The 14,898-nt window shown below is 46.9% G+C and overlaps 1 protein-coding gene across 1 annotated transcript in view; it reads left to right on the top strand.

The window, feature by feature from the left end:
* The window catches only part of LOC121042473 (protein FAM169B-like), a 92,626-nt gene that overhangs the window by 43,401 nt on the left and 34,327 nt on the right, over positions 1-14,898 (top strand). Inside the window, exon 4 of the mRNA XM_040493770.1 lies at positions 10,404-10,489. Coding sequence (XP_040349704.1) covers positions 10,404-10,489 — 86 coding nt within the window. The remainder of the gene's footprint in view (positions 1-10,403; positions 10,490-14,898) is intronic.

Below are 14,898 nucleotides of genomic sequence, written 5' to 3'. Positions count from 1 at the left end.
GGGGGGGAGATAGGGGGTGTGTGTGTGTGTTGTGCATGTGTGTGTTGTGTGTGTGTGTGTGTGTGTGTGTGCATGTGTAAACCCTTTCCTCTTTGGTTCCTATGATGTTACGGGGGCAGGAACCTTCTCTGTGTCTCTGCTGTGTATCTAGCTGCCTGCTGGCTGCCTTGACCTTGTTAGCTTTAACAAGCATTTCAAAACTAAAGCCTTTCCGTTTCCTCTTGTCCTCACTTCTTCCTGGGGAAGGCACCTGCATCTTCCACTCAGGCTTGAGAGCTGGCTGCCAACCTCTGCCCCACCCTGTCTCTTCGGCCTTAGCCCAGTTTGATTCCTCAGGTGGTGTTTTCTGTCCTCTGGGAATCTCCCTCCCTACCAGCCTGACTGCTGTGGTCAGCCCCTGTTCACTTCTTGTCTGGATCAACACTTGTTCTTCCTGCCTCCAGCTTCACCTAAAACCATTCTCTACACTCCCATCAGGGAGATCCTTCTCCAACAACCTTTTTTTTTTTTTAAACAACAACAACAACACTTTTTTAAAAATGTGTATTTATTTGAGAGAGAAAGAGAGACAGACAGACAGTATGAGCGGGGGAGGAGCAGAGAGAGAGGGAGACACAGAGTCCAAAGCAGGCTCCAGGCTCTGAGCTGTCAGCTCAGAGCCCAACACAGGGCTCGAACTCATGAACCATGAGATCATGACCTGAGCCAAACAAAGTCAGACGCTTAACCGACTGAGCCACCCAGGTGCCCCAAACTTTTCTTTTTTTTAACTTCACAATGGCTAATTTCTCCTACCTGGGCATAATCCAACTGTTCTCTTTTTTGTTTTTCATTACAAAAATTAAAAAAAAAATTATTTTATTTTTGAGAGAGAGAGAGAGAGAGAAACAGAGTACAAGCAGGGGAGGGGCATAGAGAGTGGGAGACACAGAATATGAAGCAGGCTCCAGGCTCTGAGCTGTCAACGCAGAGCCTGACTCAGAGCTTGAACCCTCAAGCTGTGAGATCAGGACCTGAGCTGAAGTTGGATGCTTAACTGACTGAGCCACCCAGGCGCCACCCCCCCCCCCCGCATTTTTTTAAGTTTATTTATTTTGAGAGAGAGATCACACCAACCTAAGTGAAAGAAAGGGGGAGAGAGGATCCCAAGCAGGCTCCACACTGACAGCGCAGAGCCCAGTGTGGGGCTCGACTTCAAGAATCGTGAGATCGTGACCTGAGCCGAAACGAAGAGTTAGATGTTCAACCAACTGAGCTACCCAGGCACCCCCTCCCCCCCACCCCAACTGTTCTCTTTCTAAAACACTACTCTGTTTATGTCTCTCATTGGTCAGACTATTCTAGAAACTTCTGAAGCTAATACCTCAGCCTGGTCCCCACAGCCTCCAGCTCTGAAGCCCAGTCTGGCTCAGGACTTTCATTGGCATTCTGCCCCAGCCCCCCCCCCCCCCCCCCCACCACCCCCCCTGCCGAAAGACTGCTGGTCTGAATATTCGTGTGCCCCGTAAATTCATATGTTGAAATCCAAACCCAGTGGGATGGCATTAGGAAGTAGGGTTTGGGGGAGGTGCTCCACCCTCATGAATGGGAATCAGTGCCCCTACTAAAGAGACCCCAGAGGGCTGCCTTGTCCCTTCTGCCGTGTAAGGACACTGCGAGAAGTTAGCAGTTTGGAATGTGGAAGGGGCTCTCACCAGAGCCTGCTCATGCTGGCAGCCCGCTCTCAGCCTCCCAGAACTACGAGAAACACGTTTCTGTTGTTTACAAGCCTGTACAAGTCCGTGGTGTTTTGTCATGTCAGCCCAAATGGATGAGCGCACAGCCCCTGGGTGGGTGCGTGATGGCCGCTCATGCCCGAGAGTGCTGGTCATGGTGTGTGTGGTCACAGCCTGGTCACCTGTCCTGCCCCTGCTGATGCCAAGTGCAGTGCCTGGCCCTTGTCCTTGTTTGCTGAATAAGTGGCAGGCCCCTTCCCTCACCCGAAGTGCAAAATGAAATCCTAAAGCATCCGCTCTAGTAAGGTCTTTCCATGCTGATCTCTCCTTTCTTGTCACAGTGTCTTTTTCTTGTCTGCTCCTCATCTTTCATCCCTGTCTTTCTTTTTGTTTAAAAAAATTTTTTTTAAACGTTTATTTATTTTCGAGACAGAGAGAGACAGAGCATGAGCAGGGGAGGGGCAGGGAGAGAGGGAGACACAGAATCGGAAGCAGGCTTCAGGCTCTGAGCCATCAGCCCAGAGCCCGACGCGGGGCTCGAACTCAGGGACTGCGAGATCGTGACCTGAGCTGAAGTCGGACGCTTAACCGACTGCGCCACCCAGGCGCCCCATCATCCCTCTCTTTCTGACTCTGTCAGCTTTCGTCGGGGCCTGGCCCTTGGCTCTGTCCTTTTGTCTCTCCTTCACGTGGAGATTGGGGGATCTGGAACCAACAGGACTCGGTTCACACCCAGTCCCAACGCTGCTGTTTATGGGCACCTGGCCTTGACTAGGTTTCTTAACGCCTCTGAGCCTCACCTGAAAAAAAAAAAAAGAATCAGCCATGCAAGCGTTAACTGAGATACTGCCCTTGGCGCTGTGCCAGATGCTTGGTGAGTGCTTGCACCTGTGGTTGTGGTACATGTTCTTGTTTTAAAACTGTAACTGGGTCGTGCCCCTTTTTTTCTCCAAAGCATGGTGGCTGGCAGTGGTCTGCAGAGTACGTAGGCCCTTGAGTCCTCCCTGATTGGCCGCCTCCCTTCTCCCCACGCTGTCAGCTCTGGCACCCTGCAGTTCCTGTCCTTGCCCATCATGCTGTGCCCTCTCACATCTCTGAGGCCCCGTCACCTACCCTACCTGGAGCCCCCTTTCCTACCTGGGCTGACGCGTCCTTCAGGCCTGCTGGGGGCGCCTTCCACCGCAGACTCTCCCAGCCCCTCAGTGGGAATGCCTGCCTCTTCCTCTCTGCTGCCCTGTAGCACACAGCCTCCATCTGACTTCACTGTATTCCGTTTCACGTCCCAGGCAATTGTCTCCTCCTCGGAGTTGTCAGTGTCTTAAGCCAGAGTCTAAATTTAATCCCTTGAGTGGATTTATTATGTGCTTTGCACACAATAGTGACTCAATGTGTGGGTTACATGAGCAACATGTGCTTCAGAATCGTGACCTTCGGAGGGTCTGTGTATGATGTGGGTGCATCCTGCTGCCTGCCTGTGTGTTGGGGCAGATGAGGAGGGACGGTGAGCACAACCACAGGTGCTCCTGCCTCCTCCCTGGGTATTGCTCATCCATGATAGTGCTCCTTTCACAGTGCTCCTCCTTGCTGAGTTAGAAGGTGGCCTCAAAATCCTTCTCAGGAAAGGGGCGCCTGGGGGTCTCAGTCAGCTGAGCCTCTGACTTCGGCTCAGGTCATGATCTCGCGGTTCGTGGGGTCAAACCCGGCATTGGGCTCTGTGCTGACAGCTCGGAGCCTGGAGCCTGCTTCGGATTCTGTGTCTCCCTCTCTCTCTGCCCCTCCCCCACTTATGTGCACGCTTGCGCTCTCTCTCTCTCAAAAGTAAATAAATAAATAAATAAATAAATAAATAAATAAAAACATTAAAAAAAATCCTTGTGAGGAATGCTCGCCTCTGTCACAGCCCATCCATCCTTTCAAGGACAGGTGACAACCAGTGCTCCCTGACCCGTACTATGGAAAAATCTTGTCAACCTGTTAGCAATGATTGCTTTGCTTATTTATTCATTATAAAAAGCATGTTTAAACAAAAAAGGACCTAGCTCCTTTAAGAGATCTTGGGAGGCAAGATGAAAGGTTTAAAAATTTTGTCAGGGGTTGCCTGGGTGGCTCAGTCAGTTAAGCGTCTGACTTCGGCTCAGGTCACGATCTCACGGTTGGTGAGTTCGAGCCCCGCGTCGGGCTCTGTGCTGACAGCTCTGAGTCTGGAGCCTGCTTCAGATTCTGTGTCTCCCTCTCTCTCTGACCCTAGCCTGGTCATGCTCTGTGTCTCTCTGTCTCTCGCGAATAAATAGACACTTTAAAAAATTTAAAAATTTTGTCAGCAGGCACTGAGTGGGTTCAAATGTGTGTCTTCATCGAGCCTGAGGTGCTCCTTCAACAGCCTTGGAAGGAGAAAGTGAGGAAGACGGTGGTCAGCTTAACACTCCCTGACAGAGAAAGGAACGGCCACGAGAAAATGTGGTGGGTACAAACCTGTATCCACTTGAGGGAGCAGACAGGATAGTAGAGGTCAAGCTGGAGAAAGAAAGACAGACATTTCCTTGCAAACCAGAGCAGGAAGTTTGGAATGGGAGTTTCCAGGAAGACACGGGAGTGTTATGAAGCAGTTTCCATTATCTCATTGACAAAAGCCAACAAGTGACAAAAGGGCTTTTCATGCTTATTTGATATCCCAGAGAACCACTTGAAGCAAGTGGAGGAAGTTTCTGGAAACCACTGACAAGCTTCAAACACCTGAGGAAAAGCAGTTTGGTGAGGTGGACTCATTCACCTAACCTGCGAATGACCAGGTGAGAGGATGTTGTGGTCTCCATTTGACAGGTGGGGGCTCAAGGCTGGCTGAAGGTCATATAACTAGGAATTGGAGAAGCCAGAATTTGAACCCCATCTGGTTCTGACGTCTGTAGTTTTTTCCCTACACAGGTGCACAGGGCCGTATCTAAATGTTTCTGTCATCTTGTTCTCCACTGGCACGGAAGTCTGTTAGAGACTGGTGAGTGAATAACGTCTATGTTTTGTTGAGATGGTATTTATTAAGAGTGAGGAGTCTGTATCTGGCTTCATTTTTGTGTGTGTGGATGCCTAATTGTACCAGCACCATTTGTTGAAAAGACTATCTTTGTTCCATTGTATTGCCTTTGCTCCTTTGTCAAAGATCAGTGGACTATATTTATGGGGGACTATTTCTGAGTTCTCCATTGTGTTCCACTGATCTTTCTTTCACCTTTCATTCATCTTTCTTTCATTGTCTCTTCTTTCACCAAAATCACACTGTCTTGATTACAGCTTTATAGTAAGCTTTATATATTTATATATATGGATACTATAAAGCTTTAAGTAGCTTTGTAGTAAGTCTTGAAGTTAGTGAGTGTCATTCCTCCAAATTTGTTCTCCTTTAATCTCGTTTTGGCTATTCTGGGTCTTTTGCCTCTCCCTCTAAACTTGGGAATCAGTGTTGCTATTCACAAAATAACTTGTTGGGATTTTGATTGGGATTGCATTGAACCAAAAGATCGTATTGGGAAGAACTGACATCTGTACAATATTGAGTCATTGTCTTTTTTTTTTTATTGAAGAAATTTTTTTAATGTTTATTTTTGAGAGAGAGAGAGACAGAGCATGAATGGGGGAGGAGCAGAGAAAGAGAGGGAGACACAGACTTGGAAACAGGCTCCAGGCTCTGAGCTGCCAGTACAGAGCCCGATTCGGTGCTCAAACTTGGGAATGGCCAGATCATGACTTAGGCAGAAGTCGGATGCTTAACCAACTGAGCCACCTAGGCGCTCCCCCCCCCCCCGCCTTTTTAATGTTTATTAACATCTGAAGTAGGCTCTGAGCTGATAGTAGAGAGACCCATGCAGGGCTCGAACTCATGAACCGCGAGATCATGACCTGAGCCGAAGTTGGCACTTAACCGACTGAACCACGCAGGCACCGAACAATATTGAGTTCTTATCCATGAATGTAGAATGTCTCATTATTAGTTCTTTGATTCTGTTTGTCAGAGTTTTATGATTTTCCTCTTAGATCTTGTGCATATTTTGTTAGCTTTATACCTAAGTATTTCATTTTGGGGGGTGCTGATGTCAATGGCATTGTGTTTTTAATTTCAAATTCCACTTGTTCATTGCTGGTATATAGGAAAGCATTTGGCTTTTGTATATTAGCTTTCTATCCTGGAACCTTGTTGTAACCAACGTTTACAGCCCTGTCTTTCTATGGGTTAGGCCTCGTTGCAGCTATCCCTACTACTTGAGGTGCCCTGAGTATGGCCTCGGACTTGTAGGGCTCTGTGCCTCTGCCTGCAGTGCCCTTGCCTGTTGTCTCTGCCTGTTGAAACCTTACCCACGGATCCAGAACCCAAGCTGTCTGAATTCCCTGGGGATGCTTTCCCAACACCCCTCTGCAGAATTGCCTTTCTCCTCTGGGTCCTGGTGATGCGTTGGCTCCCGTCTGGACTCTGGCACCTTTCGTGCCCCGGCCTGTATCGGAGCAGCTTGTTTAGCACTCCTTCCTCCGAAGGCTGCCACCTCCCAAGGGCAAGAATGGGGATTTACGCATCGGCCTCTGAGGGCCTAGGACAGACAGCACTGTTCATGCATTCAGGAGCTCGGCCACGGGTAGTCGAATGCAGTTTGACCACGCTGAGTTGCCATGAAGCCGGGCCACTGGGAGGTAGTAGCCTTAGAGACCTCACTGTCTTAACTTGTTTGGGAAACCGTGGAGTGTTCACAGAATAGAATCCATTACTGACATTTCTTTGTGGTGCACGTCGCCTGTCGCTCAGGGGGGCAGGGAAGTTAAATCCATGCAGTGAGGCTGGCCTTTAACTAGTAACGTCCTCTTGACTGTTGTCACCACTGCACAGCCTTCTGCGATGTCCAGTCTCTGCTCAGGCCCTCGATGGGAGAGAGCCCGAGGGATGCTGATCACATTTTCTTTTAAAACCACAGGTGTGTGGGTTCCACTTTCTAACTCTTGGAACTTGCTGGCTTCAGGGTCTCAGAAGTGATGCCCTGAGGCTGGCTCTGCAGTGCCTGTCAGTCCCCAGGATCCGTCCTTTGTCCTTGCTGAGCTGGCTGTAGTCTCTCTCCCTGCGCCCTGACACCACTCTGTCCTCCTGGTTCCTCTTGACTAGATATACTTTTCTGATCAAAAGCTGCTGGTTTCCAGAAGGCCGATTCTGTTTTTAAAAAGAGTTGATTTGGAGGACAATTTACTTTAGGTGTGTTGAATTTGATTGGACTTCACCCTCGTTGTTATGTATCCTTAGCAGCTTAAGATTAGTTTTGGGAAAAAACAAAACAAAACAAAACAAAAACCCCCGAACAACCACCAGTTCAATCTATTTTGTGACAACCTGTGTGACTAATTAATGCTCTGCGGCACACCGTGAAATTTGCAAGGCACCACACAAACGCCAAATCATCACACATTCCCTGTTTGAAACTGTCTTAGCAAATTGAACATCTGTATTACGGTAATACACTGCATTAGTAAATGGAACATCCTTTATTGATTCACCTTGTTAAGCAGGAAAATAATCCTTATGGCTTTATAAACCTCCTGTAAGTTCTAGTAGGTGCCATTTTGAACATGACTTTAATTGAATAAATGAAGGCGGGTGTCAGGCATTTAATTGGCCCTTCTCTCGCAGCTGGCAGTTTTGGAACGATTGTTGATGATGTAACTCAACAATGATATGACACTGACATAGTGGATTAGATACTCTTGGTCTTTGGGGAGGAGGGGCTGGTTGGGCAGAGTTCATGCTTAATAACTCACTAAAGTCACTGTAACTTGGTCTTCATAGTTTTCTACTTAAGTTCCTCAAAGAGCAGAGAGCAATAGGGAAGAAGGTGGCAGCAGCTTAACCTGATGGGCCCACAAAATTGGTTTCAAAGTCTTGAACCTTAAATGAATGTTCGAGTGACTTTTCTTTTCTATTCCATGTCATTTTCCTCCACATCTTCAGCTAAAAAGATCTGACTGGGAAGGTGCATCGTTTTACTGTGTGGCTTCTGGACCCCTCAGGGTTGAGAAACTGGCATAAAAATGGCAATTTGGGGTGCCTGGGTGGCTCAGTCAGTTAAGTGTCTGGCTCTTGATTTCAGCTCAGGTCATGAACTTGAGTTTGTGAGATCAAACCCCATGTCAGCCTCTGTGCTGATGGCATGGTGCCTGCTTGGGATTCTCTCTTCTCTCTCTCTCTCTCTCTCTGCCCCTTCCCTACTCATGCTCTCCCTCTCCCTCTCTCTTAAAATAAATAAATAAACATGAAAAAAAGTTTTTAAAAAATGGCAATTTAATAAAAGGGGGTATAAAAAAGATATCAGAGGGGAAATTGTGTGGTCCATCCAGACAGTGGAATATTATGTAGTGCTAAAAAGATTTTTGAGGGGCGCCTGGGTGGCACAGTCGGTTAAGCGTCCGACTTCAGCCAGGTCACGATCTCATGGTCCGGGAGTTCGAGCCCCGCGTCAGGCTCTGGGCTGATGGCTCAGAGCCTGGAGCCTGTTTCTGGGCTGATGGCTCAGAGCCTGGAGCCTGTTTCCGATTCTGTGTCTCCCTCTCTCTCTGCCCCTCCCCCGTTCATGCTCTGTCTCTCTCTGTCCCCAAAATAAATAAACGTTGGAAAAAAAAAAAAAGATCTAAAAAAAAAAAAGATTTTTGAGATCTCTAGCCATGAGAAGACAAGAAAGGAATCTTAAAGGCATATTACTATGTGAAAGGAGCCAGTCTGAAAAGGGTTGCATACTGTATGATTCTAACTATATTACATTCTGTAAAAGGCAAAAGTATAGAGACAGTAAAAAAAAAGTCAGTGCCAGGGGTGGAGCAGGGGTAGGAGGAAGGGGTCAGTCGATGAAGACCAGAGAATTTTTAGGGCAGTGAAAATACTCTGTAGGATACCATAATGAGAGATGCATGTCATTACACATTTGTCCAACACACAGACTGTATAACAAGAGTGAACCCTAATGTAAACTATAGATGTTGGGGGACTATGATGTGCCAGTGTAGTTCCATCAGTTGTGACAAATGTTCCCGCAATGGTACAGATAGTGACAGTGGGGGACACTGTGCAGATGTGCGCGCATGGGGTGCCTGGGAAGTCTGTGCACCTTCCTCTCAATTTTGCTATGAACCCAATAAAACTGCTGTAAAGAATGCTCTTAATTAAAAAATAAAAGACCACAGGGGCGCGTGGATGGCTCAGTCGGTTAAGTGATGGACTCTTGATGTCAGCTCACGTCATGATCTCACGGTTCATGGTATTGAGCCCCGAGTCAGGCTCTGTGCTTTCAGCACAGAGCTTGCTTGGGATTCTCTCTCCTCTCTCTCTCTCTCTCTCTCTGTCTCTCCCTCCCTCCCCCTCTGTGCTGTCTGTCTTGCATGCACTCTCTCAAAATAAATTTAAAAAATTAAAAAAATAATAAATACAAAACAAAACAACAACAACCAGAAAACAATCAAAGTAACTTTGGTGTTTAAATGGAATCCTTAAGCAAGGAAAGGAGGGTTGCCCAGCAGGGGGGCAAGAGGCAGAGGCCATGACTGGATTTGCCTTTGGAGTGACCACTCAGTAGGGAGGGCCAGGTGAGGTACTGTCATGGTCTTCTGTGCATGGTGGCCTGGACCCTGCTGGCATCTGGGGCTGGCTAGGAGGGCATGGGGCCCATCACGAGGTGGCAGCAGCATGGAGCGGGGGAGGAGGCAGACGTCTATTAGCTGTCACTTGGCCCTGTGCTGGGTGTTTCCGTCCGATCCTCATCAGAACTTGTCAGCCACCTCAGGTGATCATTTTGGGCAACTCTGATGATTTTGGGGCTCAGTGAGGTTGAGGTGTTCCAAAGTCACCCTTAGAGTAAGTAGCAGGGCCCACGTCCGAACATGGAGTGGGCAGAATCCACAAGCTTCAGGGGCTGTGTAGCCTGGGGTGGGGTGGGGCAGGAGTGGTTGGAGGAGAGATGTCTCTTCCTTCTGCAGATCCAGCCCCAGAGCCTCCTTATTCACAGGCACCCCCGCCACCCCATATTCTAACAGCTGACTCATTTCTGGCCTCTGCGAGAGAGCACTGTACTTGGAGTCCAGTGGCCCAAGGGTGGCCCACCCCCGGACCCCCCCCCCCCCCCAGCTCGCTGCCTTCAGGTTACTTTACCTCTCAGAGCACTGGTGTCCTCAGAAAAACGCAAGTGACAGTTTCACTGTGAGAAGGGGAAAAAAAAATCATGGAAAAAAAGCCGGGGCCAAGCCCGGTGCTGAGGGCAACGAGAAGATGGTGTGTTTGATGCCCTGCCATAATGTTGGATTTGACTAAGTGGGGAGTTCTGAGTTGCAGCCCATAATTGGACCTTGAAGGAAAAAAAAAATGTAATTCTTGGCCATCGAATTTGTGAGCAGTGTGGTGTGTAGCGTGTTTTGCCCAGTAGCATGGGGACACCTATATCTCGTTTTGGAGCCGGCAATGGGCCATCTGTGAAGATCTCTGTGGAGTCCCCTTCAGGTGAGAGGGGTCACTCTGTCCTGCTCAGTGCTGTCAGAGAACACGTTCTAGAGTTATCGCCCGCGTTACCCACACATCCTCCTCCGTTGAGCCTCTCTGGAGGTTGCGTGATGTTGAAACCGCCTCTCCGGTGGCCTCATGGCTGTGTGCACATCATCATTTTCTCTTGGCTTTCTCTTTAGTTGTGGCTGTTTACATACAGGAGGCCTGGTGGGCCACCGAAGATGTGCTGCGAACCTCTGATCCTGCCCGAGAAGGTCTGATGAAGGTGAGGGCATGTAAATTTCCATGGCTATTGCAAAACAGGTTTCAAGGCACTGTGCTTATTATCGTGTTAATAATCGGAAGCAGTCTCCCTTTGTGGATTAGTCTCCTAGGGCGGAAACAACTGGAATGTATGGTCTCACAGTCCCCTGAGGCTACAAGCCTGAGGGCCACGGGAGAGAATCTGTTCCACTCCTCTGTCCTAGCTGTTGGTGGCCTCAAGTGTTCCTGGACTTACGGTCATCTTCCCTTGGTGTGGGTCTGTGTCTGTCCAGGTCCCCCCTTTCTATATGGACACCAGCCATATTGGATCGGGGCCCACCCTAATGACCTTGTCTTTTTTTTTTTTCTTAACATTTTTTTTTAATGTTTATTCATTTTTTTTTTTTTTGAGAGGGAAAGACAGAGAATGAGCAGGGAAGGGGCAGAGAGGAGACACAGACTCCAAAGCAGGCTCCAGACTCTGAGCTGTCAGCACAAAGCCCGATGTGGGGCTTGAACCCACGAACCGCGAGATCATGACAGCCGAAGTCGGATGCTTAACCGACTGGGCCTCCCAGGCGCCCTCCCCCCAACCCATGACCTCATCATCTTAACTTGATCATCTGGAGACCCTCTTTCCAAATAAGTCACATTCGAAAGTTAGGACTGCAACATCTTTTCAATCTAGAATACCCTGCCGGTAGGAAGAAAGTAATAAATGTCGTGTAGGAAAAAAGTAATAAATGTCCTGTGCAACAGACATCTGGCTATTGGCAAATCTCTCTTATCTTCCTGAGTGGCCCTTCGTGTCTTGGTTTTAAAACTTTAATCTAAACGATCTCTCTAGTGTGTAGGAGAGTTCTGCGTATTGCATCCAAGTGCTGTCTATTGGTGCTTACCATGCGTCAGACATTGTGTTAGGTACTCACCTATGTGTTACCTCAGACTCTGTGGGGATTATCTACTTTTAGAACCTTAAAGGTTTTGGTTTTGCAGATGAACACATTGAGGCTGAGCCACACAGCTAGTAAGTGATTTAACCGGACATAAACTCTAGTCTCTTTGAGATTGGGCATGGAGGTCTTTGACGGGCTGTGGTTTTTTAGAGCAGTTGTAAAGCCAAAACCTAGGATGGCAGGGGTAAGGGCAGGTGCCCCAGCAGCTCCTCGGAGTCCCTGTGGCAATCACTCCACTGAAGTTTGGCTCGGGCAGAAGCTGAGGAAAAAGGTAGTAACTAGTGAAGAATTTAGACTGTTTATGTCACGTCTGCCTGTTTTCATTTGATTGGCACACTTGTCTTCATTCCGTAGGTGCTTCTTGGCAGTCTTGAAATGGTGCCACAGTCCACGTGATCTCCCTCATTGGGTCCTGTAAATACTAAATGAATTATCAATATTCTTTCAGGTTTGGTTTAGAAAATGAGCGGATAAATGTGTACTCTAAATTGCACCCTTTCAAAGCATATAATTGAGTGATTTTCAGTATTTTCACAGAGTTGGACACCAGTCACCATTACTTGATTCCAGAATGTTTTCATCACCCCAAAAGGAAACCCCTTACCCATCAGCAGTCACCCCTCATTTCTCTCTTTACCCAGCCCCTGGCAATGAATCTGCTTTTTGCCTCTACGGATTTGTCCATTCTGGACATTTCACATCCATGGAATCATACACTAGGTAGTCAGTCTTTTGTGTCCGGCTGCTCTCACGGAGCATGAAGTCTTCAAGGTTATTCCACACGGTAGCACGTGTCAGACCTCATTCCTTTTTGTGGCTCAGTATTATCCCACTGCATGGATAGACCACGTTTGGTCATCCATTTATCTGTTGGTAGACGTTTGAGTTGTTTCAGTTTTTTTTGGCCATTTTGAATAATGCCACTATGAACATCTGGGTGTAAGTTTTTGCGAGGACATATATTTTCAGTCATCTTGGGTATGGACCTAGGAGTGGAACTGCTGGTAAGTGGGACCGCCTTACATTCCCACTGGCAACGTCTGAGGGTGTCCATCTTCCCATGTGTCCCTGATACTTGTTACTGTCTTTTTTTTTTTTTTTTAATGTTATCTATCCTACCCAGTGTGAAGTGGTATCTCATTGTAGTCTTGATCTGTATGTCTCTGGCTAAGGATGTTAAACATTTTTTCATGTACTTGTTGGCCATTCGTATATCCTCTCTGGGAAAATGTCTATTGAAATCCTTGGCCCCCTTTTTATTAAAAAAAATTTTTTTTTTAATGCTTATTTGTTTTTGAGAGACAGAGACATGGGACGAGTGGGGGAGGGGCAGAGAGACAGAGGGAGACACAGAATCCGAAGCAGGCTCCAGGCTCCGAGCTGTCAGCACAGAGCCCGACGCGGGGCTCGAACCCACGAGCTGTGAGATCATGACCTGAGCCGAAGTCGGACACTCAGCCGACTGAGCCACCCAGGTGTCCCTCCTTGGCCCCCTTTTTAATTGGTTGGTTGGCTTTTTACTGTTGAGTTGTAAACACTTTTTCATATATTCTGGGCACAAGTCCTTATTGCATACATTGCAGATACGATTTGCAAATACTGTTTCCCAGCCTGTGAGTTGCCTTTTTCATGCCTGCCCCCCTCCCCAGCTTTATTGAGGTACATCTGACATAAACGTTGTGTAAGTTTGAGGTGTACAACGTGTTGATCTGATACGCTTACATATTGCAACATGATTCTCACCATGGCGTTAGCTAACGCCTGCGTTCCATTACATAACTGCCATTTTTTGGTGATGAGAACATTTACGATTTATTCTCTTAGCAACTTTAATATAATACAGTATTATTAGCTATATATGTGATCATGCTGTATACTAGATTCCCAGAACTTATTCATCGTACAATTGGAAGTTTGTACCTTTTGACCAACATCTTCTCTTTTCTCCCACCTCTAGCCCCTGGTCACCGCCATTGTATTCTCTGTTCCTAGGAGTTCGGCTTTTTCGGATTCCACACGCACGTGAGATCATGCAATATTTGTCTTTGTCAGACTTATATCACTTAGCATAATGCCCTCTGGTTACGCCCAAATTGTACACAGCAGGATTTTTCAGGTCCGGTTTTAACTGACTGAAAAGATAGTGTTTTGGAAAGGGTCCCACCGTCCCCCCCGCCCCCAAACTGGCAAGCGGCTTGAGATTCAGCAAATGTGTGTGGGGGACCCAGTGGGGTGGCCTGGTGTACCCGTTTGTGTTTCTATGCTGGTTGCTGGTCCCTTTCCACAGGTGGGCCAATGGTATTTAGTGGCTGGGTGTTCTGAATGCCAGGAGGAGTCTGATTTGCTCTTTAAATCATTTTTTTTTTTTCGAGAACAAGAGTGGTCACTTCTTCCATGTGTCAATTCTTCTGTGTTTAGATGAAGAAAACCCCAAATTTTCTGAAAATGTGGCCTATGTTGTGAACAGAAAGAAGCTTGGATGTTACTTGCACTTAATGAACCATGTTGTAAAGATCTAGCTGTCCCCAACTGTCTGTGGATAGTTTCCCTTTCCATTTGTAGAACTTCAGGTCTTGACATTTATTTATTTTTTTCTTTTAATCACAATTTGTTTCTTAGCCAGCTCTTCTTTGTAAATTACCAAAAAAAAAAAAAAAGGTTAATGTTCTTTCTGTTAACATAATTAGTGCTCCTAATTGAGGGATTAGAATTGGATCTCAGTTTTGTATTTTCAGAAATGTTTCTAAGTCAGAATCACATGTCACCCATTTTTTTTCCCCCCTGTAATGAAATTGGACGAATTAAGTGCCTTTTCTTTTTCTCCTTTTTCTCCTGCCAGTTTTTGATTGGATATTTCCCTTTTGCCAGATGCAATCTGCTTTTCTCTTCTGGCTTTCCTCTGAACTTTTTGGCTTTGTAAGTTGAAAAATATAACCTCCCACATCACCCCACTCAGGTTTTGCGTGACCAGCGAGTTATTCTTAAAGTCTGAACTTGATTTGGCCTGCTACTGTCTGAGATACAAAGTTGGGGTGGCTTCTCAGAGTTAAGCTGGTGTGGTTTTCACAAAGCTTTTTCTCATTTAAGATTTGGCTCCAGATGAGGGTGAACTATTTTGCATTCTGGACCAATTAATAAGTTTATTGGCACTGAACACTTTGTGCCATTTGCTAGGGTGCTGCAAGCTGCCTTGTTTTTATTATCAGAACACTTGCAAACAAGTGTTTTTTTCCCCTCCCCTCCCCCCAAAACAAGTGTTTTAAGGACCACTTAGGCAATCTTCTCCCTTGACCACTGGAGGAAACGGAGGCTCAAAGAGGTTGGGTGTTGCTAAAGAGCTCCCCACAAATCTGGGCTGTAAAGTCAGTATCATAGATGACGATGATGATGGTGATGATGGTGATGATGATAAAACTTTAAGGGGTAAAGTATTCAATATAAAACTAAGCATAGATACTTATGTGAAACTTTCCCA

The sequence above is a fragment of the Herpailurus yagouaroundi genome, unplaced genomic scaffold (genome assembly GCF_014898765.1).
Source record: "Herpailurus yagouaroundi ecotype Mexico unplaced genomic scaffold, PumYag 185, whole genome shotgun sequence".
NCBI lineage: Eukaryota > Metazoa > Chordata > Mammalia > Carnivora > Felidae > Herpailurus > Herpailurus yagouaroundi.
The sequence above is the reverse complement of the archived record's forward strand: the minus strand, read 5'-3'. Positions and strand labels throughout refer to the sequence as shown.